Source organism: Catharus ustulatus, chromosome 4, assembly GCF_009819885.2.
Source record: "Catharus ustulatus isolate bCatUst1 chromosome 4, bCatUst1.pri.v2, whole genome shotgun sequence".
NCBI lineage: Eukaryota > Metazoa > Chordata > Aves > Passeriformes > Turdidae > Catharus > Catharus ustulatus.
Genome location: NC_046224.1, coordinates 9,915,062 through 9,937,867, shown reverse-complemented (window position 1 = coordinate 9,937,867; position 22,806 = coordinate 9,915,062). Strand labels below are relative to the sequence as shown.

Below are 22,806 nucleotides of genomic sequence, written 5' to 3'. Positions count from 1 at the left end.
TGTCAACAAGGTTTACACTTTGCTGACAATGACTGTGTGCATGCTTTCATGGAACTTTTGAATGTGATAAAAATAAATCACTGTCCAGTCTTTACTGTGCTTAGATATGATACAGACCTAAACCCATGGTATAAACAAAGGGACATTGTGGAAATTAGACAATTTAGATTTTGTACTGTAGAACTTTCCTTCATAACATAACTGGACTGATTAATTGAGAACTGAAACTGATATAGAAACTGCGAAAGCAATTTATGGCCCTATTTCCAGATGCTGATTAAGTCAGTAGATTACATTCTTCAAGGATCACTGTAAATATTTTCTTTCTTGTTGACTATGGGCCTTTCCCTTCTCTAAACTTCATGTACCTGATCTCAGCACAAGTTAACTGAACCTCAGACACATAATGAACAAAATTCTATCAGAAAGTATAAGAAACTTAATGCTTAACATAGTATTAAAGCTGAAGTTAGCCATAATGGTCATGGGAAGTTTACAGAGGAGCTTCCTCACCTCTGTTGCATGGTCAAATTAGTGCAGTCCACTTAATATCCATGGAACTTTTTTTTTTTTTAATATCCTTATGCTTTTCTATTTGCACCTTACCTTCCGTAAAAATGTCACACTACTTTATTTAGGCTGCTTTGAGACATGGGCTATTTGCTCCCTGATAGCTGCCCATCAGTGAAAACCAAATAGCTCATTGCTGTTTGGGTTCATGGCAAAACTGTAGGGAACATGTTGGTACAAAAAGAAACAATGGTGTACAAGCCCTTTGCTTTCATGTCTCATAAAAGAATAATGTATGTGTTCAAACTCTACTGTAAAGACCCTTAAACAATTATTTGTTTATAGAATACATCATCCATCACAGAAGTCTACAATTTATATCAAATGTATATGTACCTGTGAAATAAGTGAACTGAATATCCGTTCTCAGAAATAGTTTTACTATACTTTTACAATTATATAATATTTTACAATATTATACTTACTCTCCAATACTAAATAGAACCCAACATTTTCTTACAATCCATGAGCACTTCAGGATGCTGTTCCAAATCCTCTACATGAAACTTTAGTGCTCATGCTAGTTTCCCCCACTGTGCTTATCATTCATTAGTGAATGATGTTTATACAGAGTGCCAAAGCCATAGCTATGGTTTTTCCTTCAAACTTCCAAGTACTTTTTTCCAAGCAGTAACTGCATGGGAAGCATTTAATACTGCACAAATAGATGAAGCTGCAGGAACTATTTACAGTGGGAGCTTTGGAGGGCATAACCAGATAATGTTGCATTTGAAAGCCACCACAAATTATCAAACAGAGGGAACAAATCCTCTATATCCTATCCAGTCTGCACTAATCACTTGTATTCACAGATAACAACATAAAAGACAAATATTGCTGAATGGCAACTCTTCCAGACTTCAGAAAAGATACTGACACATCAACTGACAGAAGGGAATGGTCTCAGATAAAAGGAAAGCCAAGAACATATCGGTACTTTTTTGCCAAATATATTCTATTATAAAGGTACTTTTTATTCCTCTTATTCATAAATATCAATCTGATTCCCAAATATGAAATCTTACTTCTCAAGTAAGTAATGAAATGAAAATTTTGATCCTACTGATGTCATCCTGCTCTGACCTGTATAAGAAACAGCCCTCAAAACTTGCATAACTTCCTGATAATCCTCCTTATCCAAAACAAACAAATTAAAAATGGATTTTTGTTATGAGACCTTTTGGTCTGGGAAGGATAAGAGATGTACACACCAGGACACAAGATTATCCCCAGAATCACACATGGCTAAGAAACCTCATGAGGTTCAAAAAGGATAGCTAACTAAGGCAATTATAACTCTGGTGTTATCTGCCTCTCAAAAGGCACATGCAGTGATTTCAAGGTAAATGCTTGAAACTACAGACTGTGCCACAAGAGTTGGATGTTGTATGATTAGAAAGGAAATGCTTTCAATGCTCTGAAGCATTGTCAGTAACTCCTATACTGACAATGAATTGCCATATAAAACACAAAGTGTTGTGCTACATCCTGAATATTAGTAGGATTGAAATATGTGTTTCTCTGTTTCCTGGCAAAGCAGTGAAGGAAATAACCATTGCTTTAGACAGCAGATATTCCTCTGGACTTTTCAGCAAGGTGTGAAAAAGACTATATACACAAGTATTGGAAATGAGTGTGTCTGTCCTCATGCTGACTGATAGCTATAGAATTGCATGTTATATATTAAAAAAAAAAAAAAAAAGCAAGCAAATACTTCTTACCATAAAACCCTCAGTGTACTGAAACTGAGCTCTGGAACTGTCTTCTGCTGTGGGACTCAGGGGCTTAGGATCAGACATAGAGCGTTGCATCATCTTTGCTGCCTTTGGGCTTGATGGAGGAACCTTGGCCATGTCAGCATGCAGCATCTTCTGAGGGCTGATGTCATCAGTCATGGGTTTTTCATAAGGTACAAATGCTGACTCTATAACTTTGCTTGGTGAAACGGGTGAAATGGGTGAATAGAGAACTTTGGGAGATTTGGGAGGGGAAGGGACTACCTGTAATGTGGAGGAGTCTGGACGAAGGTGGGATGAGTATCCTATCTCTAATGGTGTTGGACGTTTTTTATCTTTCTGAGGAGAGGAAGCTGACAGATACTGGGGACTCTGAGTGTCTGATGCTGTCTCTGTTTGACATCCCAGACTTTCTCCTTTGTATGTCTTTTCTGGAGCTGAAATATGTTTTATGATCTCAACCTTAGCATCCCATCGGGCCCTGATTGAAGGTGTTCTTATTGTTCCTACAGGTTCTGTTTGCACAGAAATCTCTGCCACTGTCTGAACTGCAATACTAGATACCTTGGAGAATGGTTTAGCTTTGTCTGCCTCAGTGGTGGTCTCGCTGTATTTCCCTACTCGAGGCTTCCTTCTGGATCTGCTGGAAAGATCCCATTCATCTTGATCTTCATCATCTGTCTGAACACTTGTATCAACACTCTTCTTAGCTCTCCGTCTCCTGTTGGTGTAACCTCTTTCTGCTCCATCTTCATCATCAGTTTGCACTCCACTGTCCACTATTTTTTTGAAACACCGGGGTTCTTCTTCCAGGGTCTCCTCAAACTCCTCATAGGGGCCACGTAATTTTGGCATAGAACTTCTCTTTTTCAATTGCTTCTCCTCTCTAACATCAATATCCTTAAGAGACATTTCTGAAACTGAACTTAGGATACCAGACCTGGGTATGTATTGGGTAATGCCATCAGACTGAACTGTATACCATGCTTGACTTTGTGGAATTTCAATACCCAGCACTCCTGAAGCTGTAGTAGTTGTGTCATCAGTAGGCCAAAATTGGCCATTTTCTGTGCTTGTGTACTGTCCTTCCAAAAGTGTTTGATCTGTGGTAGTTTGTGGTGAGCCAGTTCCTGCAGGGTCATAACCATACTGATATATTTGACGAAGTTTTTGCTCCTCTAACTGTTGGTGGAGTTGCTGTTGAAGTTGTTGGAATTGTTCAAGTTGCAATTGCTGCTGGGCTAATGTCTCTTGTCTCATCATAAACTGAGCTTGTCGTTCTTCCTCCTGCTGAAATAAGAGATGATGTTTCATGGATTGCAACTCCTCAAGCTTTTTTTGCACCATAAACTTTTCTTGTTCTCTAAATCTTTGAATTTCCTGACGTTCCCATTCCAGCTCTTCTGCAAAGCGCTGCTGCTTAATTTTTTCAAGCTCAAGAAGCTCCCGCTCCAAATCAAGCTGCTGCTGTTTGCCTTCTTCAGGGGCAATGAGAAGGGCAACTTCATCATCTATTACATCTGTATAAACTTCAGATGCTGTAGTTAAAGCAGGTATCAAGCTGGTTGGCTCAGTGGTAATTGTTTCTATAGAATGAGGTGGTAACCCTGTCTCCATACCCACAGCAGTAACTGCTTTATCTTTTTCAGCTGCCACAGTTGTCAAGAAACTGTATGATCTTGGGAGTGGTTGAGTTTGTTGCAAAGTTGATAAAGAGGGCACTGAGTCAACCGTTTGGAGAGTAGGTAGATCTCTGACACTTGTACTGAAAATAGAACCAGGTTGTGTGGTGATGGCAAATGTGGATGGGATTGGAGTTGCTACTGAAGAATAAACAACACCATTGGATGATCTTAAAACACTTCCAACGCCAAACTGGGAACCCACAGAAGACACCATTCTTGCTTGGGAATACTGTGGTGTACTGAGCCCGAGGCCAGAAATCTGCCGAGTCTCTGGATATGGACCTGTAGTCTTGCTTGAGTAATCCATAACCTCACCTGAAATTACAGGGCAAAGTTACAGTCCAGTCCCACAAAAGAATGCTGCTTTGCGGATTCTGAAAGTCATCCCATCTTGATGAAATAAATGGGAAGGGGAAACCGCATGCAAATCTTCAGGTTAATGATCTACTTTAGATGTGAAGGAAACAGCATTTCTGAACATGCAGGCACATGCAGGCACCTCTGTGCAAACACATACGTAAAATGAAGAAATGAAAAACACGTGTAATCCGGAATAATTTGTCACACTGTCCAAAAGAAAACAAAACAACAGAAGGAGGGGAAAAACAATAAAAAATTATCCTGAAATGAGGTGAGGAACATCAAAATTATATTTCAAAGAAAGATCTGCTGCTGCGTCATACTGACCTGTAGTTACTCTTCCAGAAGTAAGATCTACTGCTGTATCAGTTGCCCCAACTCGATAATCAAAACTATTCTTGCTTCTGTATGCAAATAGTCCAGCTTCTGATAAATTTGTGTCAGACATAGATGGTTTCATACCTCCAATTCCTCGGTAGCCATATGACCCTGAACGATCATACTGATAATGGTCATCTCTGTAGCCAAAGCGATCTTCTGGAAGTGTAGTAGAAGGCTGCTGTGCTGTACAGCTCCTACCAAATGGCAATTTATACACCATATCACAGCAGACCGCTCTTCTCCCTGCAGTCAGATCTACAGGCTTTTCATCATCTTCTATTACTGTTGTTATCATACCTGAAGTAGTTTCATCCATTGTTACTACTGTTCTGTGGGATTTTGTAGTGCTAAGGTCAACTGCTCCACTCTCTGCTGGCTCCTGAGAAGTGGAGAGATCAGTCCAACCATTTGTAACACCAACAGGTGGTACAGTAACAGGCTTTGTAGCAGCCCATGTCACTGCCTGAGTTGAAGTACCTAGCGATAAATTTATTGGCACTTCATCTCTACCTACAGAAAAGGCCTGGCTGCCTGCTACTCTGTATGCAGGCTCAAAATGTTTTGATGTTGTTAGTTGAAGAGGCGTTGTCATCGCATGTCCCAGATCCACAAGGCTGTCAGTGCTGGTGGTGTAGCTCACAGTGGCAGTGCAAGTCATTACAGTTACAGTCTCAGTGACTACAGGCAGAGAAGTATCAGCAACACACGCAGTGCTAAGATTTATTATGGATGGCTGGACAGTGCTTACTGGCCGTCCACCTGTGTCACTTGTTGGCATTTGCCGTCTTACATCCATGGCAACAGCAGAGAGATCCATACAGCTGTCTCTCATTTCAATGTCCATCTTCGTCAAAGTGCGAAGATCTATGACATCACCCAGAGGATGGAATCTTCCATTCTCCCTGTGTCTGGGCTGGTCTACAATATGTAGTGGCTCTGGAGGTATAGTAATAGCAACACTACCTAAACCATAACCAGGCACTGGACCCTTGATCACAGACACTGTGGTCTTGGTTATGTCTGTTGTTACTACTTCTGATTTTGAACTAGATATTTTTTCAAAAGTTGCTTGTGTTGTCACAGGAATAGCTTGCAGTGCACCTGAAATATACATACTCTGACCTGTCATACTTTGAATATCCATAGTTTTCATGGATGTGGTAAAAACTGGTTGCATAGGTTGGGGAATTTGTTCCTTAGAAGGTGCTTCTAAAGGCCAGCTGGTAACAGCCTGGCTAGTTATAGCTTCAGTGGGAGTTCCAGGCTCAGATGGCAATGTGATGACAACATAGGTTTCCTGTGAGGGTTTTGTTAACCTTGGTGAAGATTTGTTTGAGTGTGGAGACAAAGGGGAAGTGGGAGATGGTATTTTGTATTCAGCTGTGGATACCAAATTCAGAGTCATACTTGAAGTCAATGACAAGCTTACTGGTTTGGGCTGTGTTTCTGCTGGCTTATGAACAGTTATTGGGAGTGGAGGAACTGCTGGTTTAGGAGCAATTGGAGGTTTAGTTACTTCAGGGGGCCTGTGACTGAAAACAAGCCCTGCTGGAATGGAGGATGGTTTGGGTGGTACAGGAGGTGGTGTTGGGGTGTATGTTTTTGTGATAGGTACCACATGATCCTTTAATACAGCTGTGGACTCTAGTGTTGGAACACTTGTGACTGAAGGTACCACTGTGGGAGCTGCTGCTGCTGGAGCCTTAATCTGTGACTTCTTTTTGGGGTAAATAGCTGGCTTAGGTAAAATAGGTGGTGGTGGTAATGGTGGTGGAGGAGGTGGTGGAGGAGGAGGAGGAGGTGGGGGTGGAGAAGGATGTGCAGGAGAATCCAAAGAAGAGCTTCTAAAAAGAGAGAATACTTTGGCTGAAACAGCAGGAGCTGAGGAAGGCACAGAGACCATGCTGGTCTTACTTACAACACTGGGAGGGAGTACAGAAGATATTTCTGATGCAGGCTGTGTAACTGGTACTGGTGCTATACATATAGGTGGTTGCTCAGATGCAGCATTAGTCAAATCAATCCTTGTCATATCAACACCCAATTCTTTGTGTGGCTCTTCAGGATGGATTTTGACACTGCCAGCCTCTACTGTACTTATGATTTTTCTAGCTGCTTCCTTCTCTGCTTTGGAGGTATCAAAGGTAATAGTATCAGTTGCATATTCCTTGGATTTTGTAATTGTAGTTGCCACTACTAAAGGTACACTTTCAGGCAAACAAACTGCAGTTTGCTCCACACTCTCTGCATCTGATTCAAGAGATGGTTTTTTAGTGGCTCCCGCAATAGGTTCATAAGGCATGCTCACTTCAGAGTACTCTTTTGCAGATGTTAAGGGAACCTGTGTTACTATCCTGACTCCTTCAGAATCTGCTGGCTTACTTACACCTTCTGCTGGACCTACAAAACCTGTTGTTGTGCTATCTATAGGTGAGGAACTATCTGTGGTACAAACTGAAGATGTAGATGATGTTAAGGAAGCTGTATCAGAAGGTAAAACTGATGCAGCACCTTCTGATGTCTCAGAGTATGTCAATATTGATGTTTCATGAGAAATTATTTCTTGAATTTCTCTGGCATAATCTGTCAAGTATTCATCTTCAATTTCCTCTGCTGTAAAATGTTGTGTTATTTTAACATCTGGAATAGAAAGTGTGCTACTGACAGGTGATACATCTGAGATTGCTGAAGTAGTGCTGGATGTTAAAGAAGTACTATCCACTAATTCTCCACCACCAGATACCTTTGTATCAGATGTGGAAATGAAATCTGAAGCTGGTTGTGTTGGACTAGACCCTGGGGTTAGCTGCATTTTCTGTCTTTTCATAAGCTCTTCATAAGCAGCTTCTGCATCTAACAAATGTTTTTCCTCAATGGTGGAAGTTACTGTGCTGTCTAATACAACTATTTCATGACTTTCTGGGATAATGTAAGAACTAGAAACAATATCTTCTTGAGGCACAAGAGTATGTAAAGTCTCAACACTATAGTAGTCTTTCTCTATATCACTAATTTTCTGTGGTTCATCATAGACCTGTTCTGAAGCTCTTGGTTTTTTCTCTTTTCCTCTCTGTATATATTCACTGCTCTCGTCTTGTCTCATAACAAGATTAGTATCAATAGTTCCATTGTAAGTATCCTCTACTAAAGATTCATAAATATAATCCTCTATTAGCATTCCACCATACAAAGGTTCTTTTTCAAATACTTCATCTTTTTCATTTGACATTTGAAAAGATTTGGACTTATGCATCATCTCCTCATATACCTCTTCAGCACTTTTCAGTGTTTTTTGACCAGTCTCTTCTTTTGGGAGTCCAGTTGGTTGCTCATCTGTTGGTGAGTATAGAGAGACAGCAGTAGGCAATTTGTAAACTTTTTGCACTTCTATTATTTTTTCTGGGCTGATTTCAAATCCTTCAGGTTCTGACTCAATGCTGGGTGAATATTCAGAACAAGATGATCTGTGCAGCTCTTCCATTTCTGCAGCCTGTCGTAATTCTTCTGTTGGAGATGCATCTTCAATGGGAGAAAGATTACTTGGTGGAGTCTTTGGACGTTCCCTTCTTCTCTGGGCTCTGAGCTCATCCTTGTCCTTTTTAGATTTTTTGCTTGAACTTTTTCTTTGTTGCTGTTCTAATTCACGTTGTTTCTCTTGTTCTTTTAGCAGTTCTTCCTCTTCCCGTAGTTCTTCTTCTTCTGAAGAATCTTCAATAGTGGGAAGAAGAGGACCATGTGTCCGATGCCTTGCTTTGCGCTGTTGTTTGCTCTCCCCTCCCAGTTTTTTGTGACTAGGACTACTGTCACTGTCTTCGTCAAGTGATGACACTGAAGTAGGAGATGTACCTGGTGTGAAACTAGAAGCATGCAAACTAGAAGATCCTTCTCCTCTAGATCTATCTTCTGGTGAATCTGTAAGACTCTCCATCTCTAGCTCAGGCTCTTCATCAAAATATAAAATACCTTTTTGTTGTTCAGATACTTCAGAATATTTGTTTGTTATTGTACTATTTAGTTCTATTGTTTTGAAACGTCGAAGGCCTCCTCCTCCAGATACTGCAAGTTCTTCACTGTCTTGACTTTTACTTTCCCTGTATTTTGGCTCTGGGCTTTCATCAAAAGTCTCATCATCGTCATCATGCCATGAATGTCTTCTTCCGGCATCCTCATCATAGCCTGCACTACTTTTCCGTGCCATTCTTCTGTGTTTTCCAGCTGTTCCTTTGGCTTTACTTTTCACTTCTTCTTTCTTTTGGCTTTCAGCTGCACTGATCTCTTTGAGTTGATTTCTAATGAATTCATCATCTTCAGAACCTGAAGCATCTTCATCAGCACTCATCTCTATAATCTGTTTTCGAATGAAGTCTTCCTCATCACCTGATCCCTGACTGTCATCTCGTTTGTACTCATCACTGCTTGAAGAACCAACACTAGTTCTTCTTTTTCTCCTTGGAACAGGTGAATTTTCACTCTCACTGCTGTCTTCCACAGAGTCATAGCGTTGTTGTCTTCTTGCTGATATGTCATCACCTTCATGTTCTTCCTTGTAGTCTGCCTGGGAGGAAGCAGTTCCTTTGCCCTCTTCTACAATGGTTCCTTCACCTTCTTTGCTAGCTTTTAAATCTTCCTCATCTGAACTGTAAGATTCTGGAGTGACGGGCAAAGGTTTTGCTTTAAGTTGATCCTTTGTCTGTTCACCATATGACTCAGAAAGCTCTTTGTTTTTTGAAGATTTTTCATCAGAAAGTGTGCTTGCCTGAGCTTCTAAAATTGAGAGTACAGTACTTTCCAATTTAGCTAGATCTGAGGGGCTTGGTGGACTTTCTTGTGAAATAGTGTCTTTTTTATTAGATTCCTTGAGTAAATCCTTTTCATCAGTGGGGATATGACTTGGAATTTCACCAAGTGAACTTGATATCCCATCAGAAGAATACCCGGTGTCACTCAGACCTTGCGGACTTTTCTGTTGCTGAGAGCTTGATGTGTCTGATTTTTCATCCTCCTTTTCCTAAAAAAATAAATACATAACGCGTGTGTATATATTTATATAGAAATTCTTAATGCCTCCTGGCAATTAAAAAATGTGACTTTTTTTTTTTTTAAAAAGGGTGAGTTCATGCCTCAGATGAAGACTGAATAATTTTGCTATTCAAAGCTATTAGAATACAAAAATTTTCTCAAATTTTGTTTTTTTTGCATTGAATCCAACTAGGCTTTGCATGGCTGTCCACACTGGCAAGTGATTTTACTAGTTTCAGGATGAACTTCAATTTTTCAATATAAAATTTAATTGTTTTAAGAACATTTATTCATTATAACCTGCCATTTGACCACATATTCATGCAACAAGTTGCCCAAGAGTTTATTTGAATATTTACTATGTTTCAAAGCAGTCTACATGGGTTTTGATACAAAGTAATATAGCTTGACAAATGTCTGCAGAATTTTTAGAGTCCACTCCTTTCTTTGCCCATTCAACATTTTATAATTATCTATAAATATGTCAGTCTTCTTAAATTTTGCCTTTATGGTTTAATTTTGTTGATTAAAGTATTATACATTGTAACATGCAACAGAATACATAGAGTACTGAAGTATGATTTAACGACATTTGGAATGTCCCCACATATTGGAGTGTCCCCTACAGCTGGGCACTGTACAAATATTTTCATAAAAAGAAGTTTCTTGGTAAATTGGTAGCACAGAGTAAGCTGCTGGCAGGGCAATGTAATTGCAGGGAGGAAAGCACAGTGGTCAGCTATTGATTAAAGGAAGCAAACAAGGCAGGCATTCCTGAGTGAACCTCAGAGCCAATGTTTTCCTTCTCATCCCTAATTGAAGTCATCCTACCTTCAAAATCCTTCTACCTCACTCTGACTGACAAGTATCTTTATCTTCTTCTATAAATAAAAAAAATACTAAAAATTTCCTGCAGCAAGTATTTCTGCACCACATTCACTCCTGCTTCTCGCAGCTGTGAAATGCTCTGTACCTAGTGAAAGTACCTCATTGTTCAGCTAAAACACAGTTCACTGTCCAAAATACAGGTCACCATAGCTCTACTCTGGGCTGACAATTTTAGGAAGTTGTCCCCACATCCACTGGCAATTTGAGAACAAGCATCCCAAAGTCTCACGATTTTAATAATATTATGTGATCTTTATTTTTGTTAGGGCTCTCAATAATAAAAGTAGGTAGTATCTAATAGCTTTGTTAATCTAAGTAAGCAATTTCTGAACTAGAGAAAACCATTCATTTAAAGGTTTAATTTATTAACTTCATTGGTAACATAATTATTTGAAAAGTAGTTAAAAATACTGCAGAATATATGTACTAGGAAATTTATAATTTAAAGTTACATTTACACTCATGTTAAGTTTCTATCAACTACAATATTTTCAAAGTTTATTCACACTAAAATTACATTTAGGGTCAAAATATCAAAACCTAAATGTGTTTTAGTCATTCATATTACTTTTTAAACCCAGCCAGGTTTAGATTTAATTTACATTTAAATTACATGTTCTTGCTTTTGGACATATCACTTTGAACATAATCCTACATTCAAACACTAATATTTATATTAATATTAAAGTATTTATATTATTATTGCAGTAACATACTAATTAACATTCTATTAATTAATCATCATTCATGGGAATGATTTATTATATGGCTTGCAAAATCAGGTACTAAATTGAATATAATCTACATTTGTTCTTACTAACATTATCAGCAATACTCCAGATTCAAATATCTGATGTTACAGCAAAATCCATTGCAAATTAAAATACAGTGTGAAAACAAACATTTCTAAGGACGTCTTGAATGATAAGGCTGTGAATGATATATAAATACGGAGACACCTTCATTACTTGAAAGAACTTTGGAAAGGCATCACCATTTGGAGCCTACAGCTCTCGATATTCTGAAAAGTCAACTAGGATATTCTCCAGCCCTTAAGGACAGAATTATGCACCATCTTTACAAAAAGTCAGAAATGAAGCATAATTAAACATTTCAGGTTTTGTATGTTATATTTGCATTTTTGTTCCCTTTAATAAAGAAGAAATTGTTAAAGGGGAATTTATTTTGCTGTGTTTATAAAGTACATATAATATTAAAACCAAGTGATTTTCCCTCTATAAATAGCACGCTCCTCACTAAAACTTCACCTATGACATTTGATTGTTATTTTTTCATTTATGACCAGTATGGTCATAAATCAGGCATATCCAACAAAACTCACTATGATCAATTTAGATGAACTACTAAAAAATGCAAACATTGCTCTAGCTCAGAAGGTTTCCCAGGAGCTGATGGACAGAATGAATTCATCTCGTGAGAGTGAACCTCTGAGACTCCAAGATGATGTGATACTGTTGGTTGTAAAGCAGAGACAAAAAGCATCAACCAAACTGTTAAGAACAGAAAAAGGGAGAGATCAACTGGTCATGGAACATCTTCAGCCATTGTCCTTGCAGCTGACTCCAATGTCTAATACCTAATGTGAGCAAACCAGAGGAGATAGCAATGAATATTACTGTTGCCCACCCTGGTGCTAAACCTCAGTATATGACATAAATGACTGCTATGAATAGCAGGAAACTGAATATGAGAAAGTCTGCTGTTTGTACAGTAAGGAGAAGAAAAATATCTACAAGGACAGAATTCATTTCTCACTAGAAATAAAAGGAATGAGAAAATCCAACTTTCTTTTTAAGGTTACCAAAATATTAATTTATTTTCTAAGATTTTTGTTTGCATCATTGCCTGCACCATGGTATGTGTTAAAATCATCCTGCATATCATGTTTTGAGATCAATATGCATGTAACCTAAAATAAGTAATACTTGCAATAAAAACCTATGGGCTTTTTATTTCCCAATTTCATGTAGTTTGAGATTTAGGATATTGTCACTAGCTACATCTATTCTTAAAGGACTGCTAACTTATTTTCTTGGTGTTGGCCATCACATCCACAAAGACAGCATCATTGCTAAACTTTCAAAGATATCATAAACATAAGGTTTCAGATAAATAACAAAATGTTGCAGAAAGAATGTTGATAAGAACCACATATATATTCCACAACTATTTGAGAATTTAAAAAATGCACTTGTATTAAAAAAACCCACTTTGTTTTCCCTGTAAATTAGAAAGTACTGTGATACATGCCAAATTACTGGGTTTTTCTGAATATTTCAATGGCATTTCCTCTGAGTTTACCTACTGTGTGTTTTTAATACTGGACAAATTTAGCTCTAATACAGACATTGATGGGAGAAACTTCTTGAGAAATGAGGAAGAAGGAGACTTATAAAAGCTGAAGTCTGGATAACACTTTAAAAAGAGCAAATGAAAACTCTTTTAATGTTAAAAATTATCCAGTGTCAACTGTATTTGTGCTATTCCAGTGGCATTTCTGTGATGGCAGAGTTAATCCATTACACTAGTACTTTGTATTAGAAGTTTTAGCTTTATAAATATTATTTGTTCATACTCTTCCTCAGTTTTACTATTTTTATTTGAAAATATAACACTTAGGGTTCAAAAAACTGGATGTGAGCTAATGGTTGGGCTTCATAATCTTGGAGGTCTTTTTCTATGACCCTATGAAAAAGTTCCATCAGTTACCAAATCAAACCAGAAATTTATTAGAAGTAAAATATGGCTAAAATGAAAAAAAAAAGGCCTACTTTTTTTTTTTTTTTTAAGTACATATAGCTAGAAAGATTATATTCTGTTAGAGAGGACAGAAATTTTATTTTGCAAAAGAATTAATAATTTTTAAAAAGTCAGTTTGTTTACAGAAAAAATAAAAAATATCTATATTATTAAAAAAAAGGTTCACAAAGGGGAATAGAAACACAGTTGACTAAACTCTGTAATATGCATTTCAATTTTATATTTTCAAAATTAATAACTTTATTTGTATCCAGAAAAATTGCTTATGGATAAGTCTTATCCTCCTTCTTCTATCTCTCTGGACTGTGTTTTGTGGTATGTGTTACAATAAGGATGCCAATCAACAAAATATTAATATTTACCCAGTCACTCAACTGAAGCCCATGATCATTCCTCAGAAATAAGAAACTAGCAATAAGGGTACTTACATAATATATTGAATAAATTACAAATGTATGCCAATAGACAACCTGATAATGGGTTCATACAGATATGCTGAACTACCTCTCTGAGTTCCAAGACGTCAATTAGATACTGACAAAATGTATGTGTTAAACCTCAAGATTTCTAGGTTTCTGCTAGAACAGCTAAGTGTTACTGCACATGTCAATAGTCAATATTACTAGACAGTTTCTCAGGAAAAGGACCTATAAATATGACCAGTCAGTTTACTCTTTAAAAACACTTTGAAGATATTTCTAAATATTACTGAAAAAAATGCTTTGAAGAAAAAAAAAAAGGCTTTATGATTTCTTAAATCACACTTTGAGACTGAAATATTTTAAAATGTTTCAATATTAAAGTAACTTTTTTTTAAAGGATACCAGATCTCTAAATTCAATTGATATCTGTGATTTCTCCTGAACCTAAGAGGAGCCTACAAAAAGGATAGAGTGAGAATATTTACAAGAGTATGGACAGCATAAGGCAAAATGGCTTCAAACTTAATGAGGGCAAGTTTAGATTAGTTATTAAGAAGAAATTCTTTATTATGAAAATGGTGAATCATTGGCACAGATTACCCAGAGAAGATGTGGATGCTCTATCCCAGAAAGTGCAGAAGGCCAGGTTGGATGGGGCTTTGAGCCACCAGGTCTAGTGGAAGGTGGCAGAGGTGTTGGTATGAGATTATCTTTAAGGTCCTTTCCAATGCAAGCCATTCTATGATTCTCTGATTTTTAATGGATTATGCTACTGTTTGTACTGAATCAGAATTTTATCCTTTTCACGTCTTCAGGGACTTATTGGGGTATTGCAGCTTTTTCACGTTTTTGGTTTTTTTTTTTTTTTTAGTGAAAATACGACAGCAATAATTGCTTATCTTTTATTGGAAATCTAGAAAAGTCAGAGTAACCACCATTTCCACAGAACTGAATATAAAATGACAGCAGTTTTTCAAGTGCAGGAAGGTTTTCCTTTGCATCCCTAATTACAAACACACCTATCTAAAATCCTCCATATGATTCTACTCTGAAATACTTGTAAATTATATTCTCTAATGTCTACATGTTGTCTATTACCTAGTGAAATGGAAGCAATGTGTGATATCTAAATTGGTATCACCACTTCCACTTTTATCACATGCTGTCTTGGGAAGAGCTGTGTCTACCAATGGTTGATCAACAGTACAGACAACGCTGAAGTACTTCAATAAAGAAAAATGAAAAATAAATCAGAGTTAATTTTCTAAACACAAGCTAGGTGAGACACCTTCTTGATTTCTAATGCTGAACAATTTAAAATAAGATTTTCCCAGATCTCGTTTTTGTTTGGTCCCAAGGGTAGAATTTCTGGCTATGTTACTCTAAGCATAATTTAGGGATTCCCTCAGTACAATCATGCACCATAACTCTTGATATGATCAAGAGCAGTAAAGAGAACCTGTGATAGGAAGTTTATTTCAGACAGGAGACTTAGTTCATAACAATAGTATTTTCCAAAGCAAAATTTCTGAATTAGACTGTTTTTCTATCCAGATATCTTAATTACCACCAGGAAATACATAAAACAAAAATCAACAAAATTCTTGACCATTTGACTTGGATTATTTGAAAACATAATTCTGGTAAAGGTTAAACATTCTCCCTAAGTCTACTCCTACTTTCATAATGTAATAATCAGCATCTGATTTGTGGTGCTGATACAAAACCCCTAATTTTTCATTTCTCGACATAGTGTAATGTTATTCTCTTCAGCTGATAAAGTGCCTTGAATACAGACCTCTAGTACATGTTATCATAAACTCACCCATTTTTCTGGTTTGAAAGCCCACAGGAACCCTACACGAATGTACTATATGTCTATTATTATAATTGTCTATACGAGATAAACCAATTAAATAGTAAAAAGAAGTAAAAGTTGCCTAGTTTCATGTGCCATGTTCAGGCATCAAGTATTCCTGAAATTTATATTATATTTCGGTATTGCAAAGCATTGTACACCTTACTCTCTCAGATTATTCCCTTTTTGGGACTGAGAACTATGAAAACGTTCCAATTTCAACAGTTAATCTTTGCAGTCAGAAAAGTCTAGAGATCAAATTAAATAAATCTGAAATATTGGAAAAATTATTAAACAGGAACTTTGCCTCAGTTTCAAATGTTTAATTGCTTGAGACTTAAAATCAGGCAAGTAATCTTGAAATGTGTGTGTAGAGTATAGGACTAACCGGTGAAACTTTCACTCAATGGGAGTCATGGATTTTATAATTTAGAATCATTTTGTAAAGAGAATAACAATAAAGCAGGAAGGAGAGGGTCTGTAATGATCAGATTCTAAGTTGGAGAAAGGGAAGTAGGAGGGAGAAAAACACTTACTATTTTTTCTCGCACTGCCTCCACTTGGTCGGTTCCTGGCAAAGGTGCTGTTTGAACAGGAATTTCTTCTTCCTGAGCTTTTTCAGCTTTCAAAACCTCTTGTGAAATCCCAGTTGTCAAATCCTCTTTTTTTACATCTTCTTGCTCCTTAGTCGGCAGTCCCTTGTAAGGTGCTTCAACTTCTGCTTTCTTCTCAGCAGCACCATCTTTAATCTCAGCTGCAATTTCTTCCTTTTTCTCTTCTGGAGGTGGTGCACTCTTTTCTCTGAGCACAGTTTCTTTATCTTCTTCCAACGTGCTTAGAGGTTTCTTTTGGTCTGCAATTGTTGCAGGAATTTTGTCTGCTGAAGATGTCTTTAATAGTTTCCCTCGCTGAAGTTTTGTTTCTTCTTTTTGCCCTTCCTCTTGTATTTTATCTACCGATGAAGTTTTCTTAATTTTTTCATGCTGAAGTTTTATATCTTTCTGAATTCCATGTTGGATTTTATCAACTGATGCTGCCTTTGGCAGTTTTACCTCCTGAAGTTTTGTATCTTCCCTCTGAGCTGCAGGTTGGATTTTGTCAACTGACAGTGCCTTTGCCATTTTCATCTGTTGGAGTTTTGTGTCTTCTTTCTGAATTCCTTGTAGAATTTTGTCAGCTGAGGGTATCTTTGCCAATTTTGCCTCTTGAGGTTTTATGTCTTCCTTCTGAACTTTATGTAAAATTTTATCAGCTGAGGATGTTTTTGCCAGCTTTGTTTCTTGTAGTTTCTCATCCTCCTTCTGAACTTCATGCAAAACTCTGTCACAGGAGGCTGTCTTTGTGAGTTTTGTTTGCTGAATCCTTGGGTCTTCCTTCTGAGAAGCATGCTGGATTTTATCAGCTGAAGGTGTCTTGACAAGTTTTCCTTGCTTAGATTTTGCATCTTCCTTTTGAATTCCTTGCTGGATTTTATCAGCTGACAATGCTTTTTCCAATTTCCCCTGCTGAAGTTTTGGAGCTTCCTTCTGAACGCCTGGTTCTTCTTTCGGCTTTGCTGCTGCTGGAGTAGGAGGTGTGGAAGTCTTCTGAGGGGAATGTGAGACAGCAGGCAGAGGCCGTTTTTGAGGAGCAGGTGGTTTGGGTGTTGGTTGCGAAGGGCCTGTTTTCAGAAGTGGCACCTTGCCCATATCTCCAAGTTGTCCTGACATTGCCCTTTGGGTCTGGCAGTTTAAGCACAGCCATTCCTGTACCTGTGATACAACAAACATATGAAGTTACTCAGTGGAAAAAAAGTAGCAACAAAATCACACAGTGTTTTCAGCTGATACACTTGAATTCTTTCAATCTGAATGTTATGCACACTGATAAGTTATTTCTTTTCTTTCTTACTCTTGCAGGAAGATCCACAACACTATTCCAGAAATGAAGCATATCAGGTTCCAGAAAGTCAAGATGAACAAATGTAAGAAGACACTGGGAAAACTACCACCAACATTTTTCCAAAGTATTGATGACCTATATGTGCAAAGTTTGCTTACATATTTCTAACATATATTTCTTTGTAAAGCCTCTATAATCTATCAATAGTTCCCTGTAATTTTGCAAGCCTGAGAAAAAGGGGACCAGCTGGCACCCACGACTCTCTGTGATTCTCTTAAGAAATCCCCTCTTGAGGTTTTGTATAGGTACCTGTATAAATTTATTATGGCTGTAACTCAACAGGAAGATCACCTCTCTGTTCACTTTACTGCTAAATCCCTGCAGCACACTGGTTCCTTTTACTCTTCTTACCAGAAAATCAGAAAAAGGACAAGTGCTTCTATCTGTGCAAGAGATCTCATTGCCAGTTGCCTAGCTACTACATGAGAGGAGTAATCACACTGTTTCCAGTGGGATTTAGTTTATAGTTCCTTTAAAATTGTGAAAGAAAATTTTAAGCACAGAAAGACACTGAAAGGAAAGAAAAAAACATTCTTCTGGATACTAGAATAGTTAATGTAGGTTTATTTCACTAGTGCAAAATGAGCTTTGCTGGTGGATAAGTGGTGTATACTGCACAATAAAATCTACATTTAAAAATAGCTGATCAGCTATTTTTATAACTGGTATATAAATGACAAGAAACACAGATGATATGACAAAAATCTGCAGTAAGAACAGCTCACATGGGTTAGTTTTATGGGAATGAAACTGAGAGGTTATTTAATGTATAAAGTTGTCTAAAAATTTTGTTGCAGGCACAAGCAAAGCAAGAATGCAAGCATTATCATTCAGGTCATCAAACAATTGTCTTGTGTATTTATTATTCTGCTTCTATAGAAATGGCCAAACAAGTGAGCATGCTAATAATTGACACAAAAATTTCATAATAGTACCTGGCAATATTGCCTCCATAAATGTAATTTATCAGCTGAATCAGCTAACACTTATATATCCCTTGCAAATCGAAACTGAATGTGGGTCTGTATCAGATTATTAAATATAAGTTAGGCCTAGTTTTTCTGTTGAAAAAAAACATTTAAACATAATCCCCAGGATCTATTATTCTCCTCCTTAGTGCTCCAACTACACGTTATTTTTTTGGGAAGCAATAATTTAGAAATCTAAATACATTTTCTTTTTTAATGACTGTGCAAAAAATAATTCATTTTTCCTGCAAGTATTTTATTTAGATGGGGTTATCTGGAATTCTTACCATAGTTCCCTTTCTTTTCCTGGAAAACAGTATTGGAAACTATAAATATGTTGTGTACAGTCTTTTATAAACTGAGAATAGAAGCAATGCTCCAGAAAACAAATTTGCCCCACAGAAAATCATGCTATAATTATTATTAGAAGTCTATAATGGACTAAACATACTAGATAACATTTAGCATAAAAAGACTACTGAAAAAAAAGATCCAATTTCATAATAGCTTTGATTGATTTCTCACATAGTTTGTGAAGATCAGTATAAAAAAGTTGGCAAAATAATTATCATAGCTATTTCTTTAAATTTATTGAAGGGCCAGAAAGATTTTAAATCCACAAAAAAGGAGTAGATTTTTCTGTATCCAGTCAGCCAACTCCCATGCTCATTTCCCAATGAAATAATGCAGAAATAAAGCCATTATCATTTGTGCTAATATACCTTCAGTCAGCACAGGGTATGAGAAAAAGAAAGTACTCAAACAAGTTAAGCTTCTCAGAATCTAGCCTCAGCCATCTTTTATTATATAAAAACAAAATTAAGTGTCTTCTGCTATGAAATAATCTATGGTCGAAAAAATTACTGTTATATAGGTATTCTTTATTATTCATGTTCTTTTTGCAATACCATTTGTTTGACCTTTATATTTTTATTTCCTCATATCCATATCCAGTTTCTAGGGTCTCTGTGTTTGTTTCTTTCCTGTCTACATTTGGTGGTGGATCTACACTTGGCTCTTCTAGCTCTGCTGATTATGCAGATTCCATCTAGTACCTCTCAGCTGCAGCCCACTCACTGCTCACACACTTGTTCCTTCTCAGATTCATCGTCACTTCCCTTTCCCTCATTTAAATCCTTCATAGACACAGTTCTTTGAGTGCCTGTAAGAACTTTAGCAACTTTAATAACAGCATTAAGTGTTTAAGACCCAAAACACTGCCCAGTCACTGTTTCCACTACTTGCTGTTCCTATTTAATGTCTTTTTCCTGGGGTAAATTTCTGCAGCTCAAGGACTATGCTTTGTGCTAAGCACACAATAAAACTCATTAAAATAATGACAATTAACATGAGGAAAGGAATTTGATGATTGCACTAAATTTTGCCAAAAGTTGGAACTCCCACACCTGCCTCCCTGCCTCAATGATGAATGCGATAGTGGGGAAATAACCTAGAATTGTCCAGATATCCAGTGATTTAATGAACCTTGTCATTGTCCTCTTGGACTTTTTCTATATCTGTATCTATTTACCACTTTATTTTTCAGTGCTGCTGTATAAGCACTGTATATACTAGTCCCAAAGCTATGTGTTTCATATAATGGTATTTCATTATCATGCAGATATTTGGTCACAAAAGAGCCTAAAAAAATCATCTTATAGCACCAGGCCTCTAGCTCCCAATTCTCTGTCAGAATGCTTCTCTGTGAAATCAAATTTTGTACCATGAAGTCATATGCCTCAGTCTTAGACTTGTCTTTTCCTCAGTTAACCTCATGCCCTGAATGCAAGCTTTTCCTTAAGGCTATCTCTTCAGTTAGCCTGTCAACTCAAATTCATTAGGACTTGGGAAATGGACATCATCTTCTTTCAGCAGTCTTCACTAGATAAATCTTCTTAGTTCTTTACAGAATTCTTCACACTCTTTGGTTCCTGAATTGGCTGTAGACATCATGATTGGCACTACAAGTGATACAAGTGCTTTAATACCCTGAATCCACAGCTCTCTCCCTATGTGTTCAGCAACCCTTACGTCCCAATATTGCTGGACAGAACAAAGCAGCTCTGTTACAATGCTCTCCTCACTCAGTTTTGTAATAAAAAATGCCATTATGAAAAGGGAATACATCTAAAGTTCATTGTGAATGTCTGTTTTTCAGTCATCAAGCAAGAGCTCTGCCCAGCTTGTTACAGAATAGTCCTTTCTGCAAACAAAAGGAGTGAAGGAACTCTTGAAAGGCTCAGCTCAGAGTTTCAGGTGTCTGATTCAAGGCCTAGGCTGGTACAGCACAGCTGAGAGTCAGCTCAATTTTATTGAGAAAAAGGCTGCTGAGATGGTATTTTAGAGAAAGGTGAGGTAAGAAAATTTAAAACAAAAACAAACAAACAAAAAAAGAGTAAAAACACATAGTGTCACAGGGAGAAAAATTCAGGAAAAAATATACTGACATGAAGAGGTAAAAAGCCAAAGGGAAAATGCAGAGAAGTGAATGGTACCAATCCAGCAAGTGCAAAGGTTGGCTGGTATGTTCCAAGGAGGTGGAGAAGTTGCTGCTTGATGACCTGACTGGTGACAGTCTGGCCAGCAGACACTATCCAAAGGCCTCACTGAGATGCTGTGTGTTAATATTAATAACTCCTCATTGGTACCTGTCTGCTGTGTGTACTCATCCACAAATTGCTCTGTACTCCTCAAGTCTGTACATCCTCCTTGCTCTGTCTGTGGTAGACATTGCCTGAACAAAATGCAGAGAGGGAAGGCTACATTCCCATCTAGAATGGGAATGCTGGACTCAGAATTCCTTTGGGATTTGTGGTCTACAAATTCAAATCCCACACAAACTGAGGACTTAGATTTTCTACCTCTAGAAGAACTATTCAAATTTCTAGACCTACATGCAAAAAAGTTACCACCTATGCTACATTGATAGAGAAACATAAATATTCAGAGCATGACCAAAAAATTAGACTGTAGATCTGGAAGAAGAAAAAAATACAAAAATAAAATACTAAAATCTCACATTTTCTCTATCCAAACAGTGTAAGGCAGGCAGGAGGTAACTGTCTAAATGAAGCCAATTTGGCAGTGACAGGGTCCACAGCGGAGCCTCTACGGCATCCAGAATTAGAAAAAATGTAGAGAGGTTTCCACAGATGCAGTTTCTGTGGAGGTTACAGGCAGTTTTCCAGGCTCATTCTCCTGAATTACACATAAATTTTGTCTAAAATGTCACTTAGGAACTTAAACTTATTTTTGGATTCCACCCCAAGTGGAGAAATGATGTGCAAACAAATGCTTAGTCAGATGGCTGATTTTTTGAGAAAAGGTAGAAAAATGTGGCTAATGTAACCTAGAGAAATGAATCCAACAAATATGACTTATATGGAAGGGAAGGTATAATGGCTGCAAACCAAATGCATATGAATTGTCCATGGACAAATTTAGCTTTAAAGTTAGAACACCTTCCTTGCCAGCAGTGATTTGAAGTTTGGAGAATGATACAATAGGGATGTGGTACAGAGAAACACAGTTAATTTCAATATATGATGTGTTTGCCAACAAAATCACTCAATGATTCATGAAATCCTACCAATTTTAAAAACTTCATTTCTGTAATAGTAATCATAAGCAGAATGCATGATATCATTAGCATTAAATAGATTCATAGAATTTAGTTGACTTTAAGCATCAAGGTGTCTTTTAGCCACCAAAGGGAGATAATAGAAATCTCCAAAAACTGGTTTAGATGAATTTAAAGCATCATATTAGAAAAAAAAACTCTAAAAATCCCTGCAGAATAAAGAAGTTTGTCTAGAGGAGGAGGAAGGGATTACCTTTTCAGTAATGTTAAGAATGTTATTTTTAAAATTTGCTGAAGTTGCAACTAAGATGAGATTGTTATCTGAACAATGCAAAACAAAATACCATCTTTTATCTTTTTCTCAGATAAAGAGTTTCAGTATGTGATTGAGGAAGACTAAGTAACTCAGCCTGTCATTATTGTTACTAACTGATATGTTTACTTATAAGCCGTCACAATTATGAAATAAAATAAGTTATTTTCAATGATCTCTTTTTCTTCCATACCAAGTGATAAAGGAAGAGATTTGTAAGTACCGTAAAAGACTACCAGAAAAGTACAGAGGAACTGGTGTTTCTCCCATGTGTCAGGAATTATCTGCTCCTTTATTTAATAGG

General features: G+C 37.1%; 1 protein-coding gene across 8 annotated transcripts in view; it reads right to left on the bottom strand.

Annotated features, from left to right (window-relative positions):
* Positions 1 to 22,806, bottom strand: part of PCLO (piccolo presynaptic cytomatrix protein) — a 324,658-nt gene that overhangs the window by 167,236 nt on the left and 134,616 nt on the right. For all 8 annotated transcript variants that reach the window (XM_033057798.1, XM_033057799.1, XM_033057802.1 and 5 more), the window contains exons 4-6: positions 16,237 to 17,451; positions 4,679 to 9,740; positions 2,292 to 4,306 (exon numbers count right to left, since the gene is read on the bottom strand). In XM_033057798.1, the coding sequence (XP_032913689.1) occupies positions 2,292 to 4,306; positions 4,679 to 9,740; positions 16,237 to 17,451 (8,292 nt within the window). The remainder of the gene's footprint in view (positions 1 to 2,291; positions 4,307 to 4,678; positions 9,741 to 16,236; positions 17,452 to 22,806) is intronic.